This window comes from Phytophthora parasitica (genome assembly GCF_000247585.1).
Source record: "Phytophthora parasitica INRA-310 unplaced genomic scaffold supercont2.48, whole genome shotgun sequence".
NCBI lineage: Eukaryota > Oomycota > Peronosporomycetes > Peronosporales > Peronosporaceae > Phytophthora > Phytophthora nicotianae.
This window is the reverse complement of record NW_008649034.1, coordinates 1-2,503: the sequence shown is the minus strand read 5'-3', so window position 1 is coordinate 2,503 and position 2,503 is coordinate 1. Positions and strand designations below refer to the sequence as shown.

The window sequence follows — 2,503 nt, the reverse complement described above, 5'->3', positions numbered from 1 at the left end:
GCTTGTTGCTGCAAAGGAACAGGACCGCAGTTCTCATCGAAGACGGTGCGTTGTTTTCGCCTTTTGCCTACTTACCGTAAACTTTACAATTTTGATGGTGGTTCAGAGGATGCGTTGCTTACGCATTGTACCCGCTTACCGTAAACTTTCTACAATTTTGATGGTGGTTCAGAGGATGCGTTGCTTACGTATTGTACCCGCTTACCGTAAACTTTCATATAGGTATGGACAGCCCACAACGGATTAATTCCTCGGTATTGCGTAGATCGAGATGCGTAACGTTGCCTGGGTCAACATTCGTGTCACACCAACTAAACAAGTTCTCTTTCCTGGTTATTTAGTCGAAAAGTTCTCCTTGATTGAATAAAACGGAGTCTGACGAGCAATTCCGATCATCCTTGATGGAACAATGGCGGTGAAAGAGTATTATCAAACAAAATAAGAGTAGAATGCTGCTAAAACGACTTCTGTGGCATCAGGAAGAGTATCTGAAGAAGATCTGAAGTAGAGTGTTTGGTAATTTCCGTCTTTGACGATGCCCGATTTGCAATAACAAGCCTACGCTGTGGATATCTCGAGTCGGTAGGAGATGTTATTAGACGCTGCTTTTCAGTCCCGCTAATGCAACTCATGTAGGGCATTAAGGGAAACTAGAGTAGTCGATGCTTGAGCATATTATAGTTAACTACTGAGTATTTACGCTGTGCCAAGCAGGGTAAATCTTGAGATCTGCTGACGATCTCCACTGCTGTTACTGCATCACCCAGCCCACACGACCAACGATTCGAACAATCCCATTCTCATTTTATATTCCGCTTTCCAACAGTCAAACACGCATTCGCTCAGCTTCGACAAGGACTTATCATGTGACTCTTCCTCATGGTGCTGCTTCTTGTAGCTTTCAACATCGCAAGCAGCAAGGAGTTATCATCACCTGCAGAAAAAGAGGAAACAAGCCTACACATAATCGCACCTGTCATTGACGCCGTGACTTTCACTGCAGATAAAAAGAGGTTTCTCAGAACCCAGAGCATCCATGCTGCGGACGTTGGACACCCCGATGAGGAAGAGAGAGCGTATGCTTGGGCAACCAAGCTTGGAAGTCTGCTCAGGAAGAAAGACCCAGTCAAGCTAGAGGAAATCGTGGAAAAAAAAAGAAATATCGTCAATGGCTCAAGGATGGAGAAAACCCAACTACCATTTACGCAAAGTTGGGACTCACGGGTCAGGGTCCAGCAGCGAACTTGAAGAACGACCCACGCTTCCACGAATATCTCGAGTTTTCTGCGTTTTGGCGAAACAACAAGGACGCACTTGTCAAGGAATGGTGGCAATTCTGGCGTAAAAATGATTGGTACTTCATTCTATCCGACACATCTGATCTTGTCAACTCAAGCGGCAACGCCACATCTAGAAGAATCCTATATCCACGTGATCTGGTATTTGTCTAAATCTCCCATTTTCGATAGAGTCATGTTCGAAATGCTGCCCACAATGTGTCTTGGATGAGCTTCCAGCTGAATGTATTTCACACTTGAGTCCATATACGCAAGTGCACATTATAACTAACCGAGTTGTGCCTCAGTACTCGTATCAGTACTATAGTGGTCTCAATTTATTCTCACTTTTCCCGCCGAAAAAATGTGATGAGGAGGTTCAGGACTAGCTCAGCGCCAGCAAAAGTTGCATAGGTCCTTTCGGTCGAGATCGGTTTTATACTAATGGCGAAGAAGGCCAAGGATCGTTTAGCCTCTTTCTTGATGGAATCGACAGGTCTAGCTAATTGATCATAGAACAATGGCGACCCGTACAGGGCGCCTCATCGTCGACCCACACTCGGGTAAAATGGTAGAGGAGTACAAATTATACCAAATGGCTGTGGTTCTTTTCGACCCAAATATCACCAAGCTCGAGGACTAGAATTCACTGTGTGCGTCAGATCAAAATTATCGTTTTTGTGTCGTTCTCAGCGATGTTCATGCTTCGATGCCAAGTTGCGTGTCCAGGCCAAAGATAAACATGCTATTTGAATGCAACTTTATTCTACTTAAGGACCCGTTCAATAATACACTTTCAACGAATGTATATCATTCCAGTCAACCATTCAACTTGCTCTAAGGTCGTAAACCTAGATGTGATTTGGCCCAAGGACTGGATGACGCAGGTGCCCTGCACGATACTCTGTATCCTTCCCTCCTGGTATAAAGCCATTGTTTATGTGTTATCCACACAAACTTCTTCAAGTAACAATGTACATGCCGTTTTAACCGATTGGTAGATTGCAGTATAAAGGAGACGGCGTCAAACAAAAGAATACTAACGAACCTAAGTACGAATCGCAATTTAAGCTCATCGCTGTTAAGATGAGCGTCTCCTCTTTCCAATAAGCCCCCGTAAGCCTGCTAGAACCCACTACAGACCAAGTTACAGCAACCCAAAAAAAATATCTCCCGTCCCAGACAGAAAATGCAAATTTTTTTATTGGATACTTAGATGTAAACTT

The 2,503-nt window shown here is 44.1% G+C and overlaps 1 protein-coding gene across 1 annotated transcript; it reads left to right on the top strand.

Annotated features, from left to right (window-relative positions):
- Positions 1–879: 879 nt before the first annotated feature.
- On the top strand, positions 880–1,248 carry PPTG_23700 (hypothetical protein; the record flags this gene model as incomplete). The annotated part of the gene is made up of 1 exon (XM_008912510.1): positions 880–1,248. The coding sequence occupies one exon, from the start codon at positions 880–882 to the stop codon at positions 1,246–1,248; it is 369 nt and encodes a 122-aa protein (XP_008910758.1).
- Between the last annotated feature and the right edge of the window lie 1,255 nt (positions 1,249–2,503).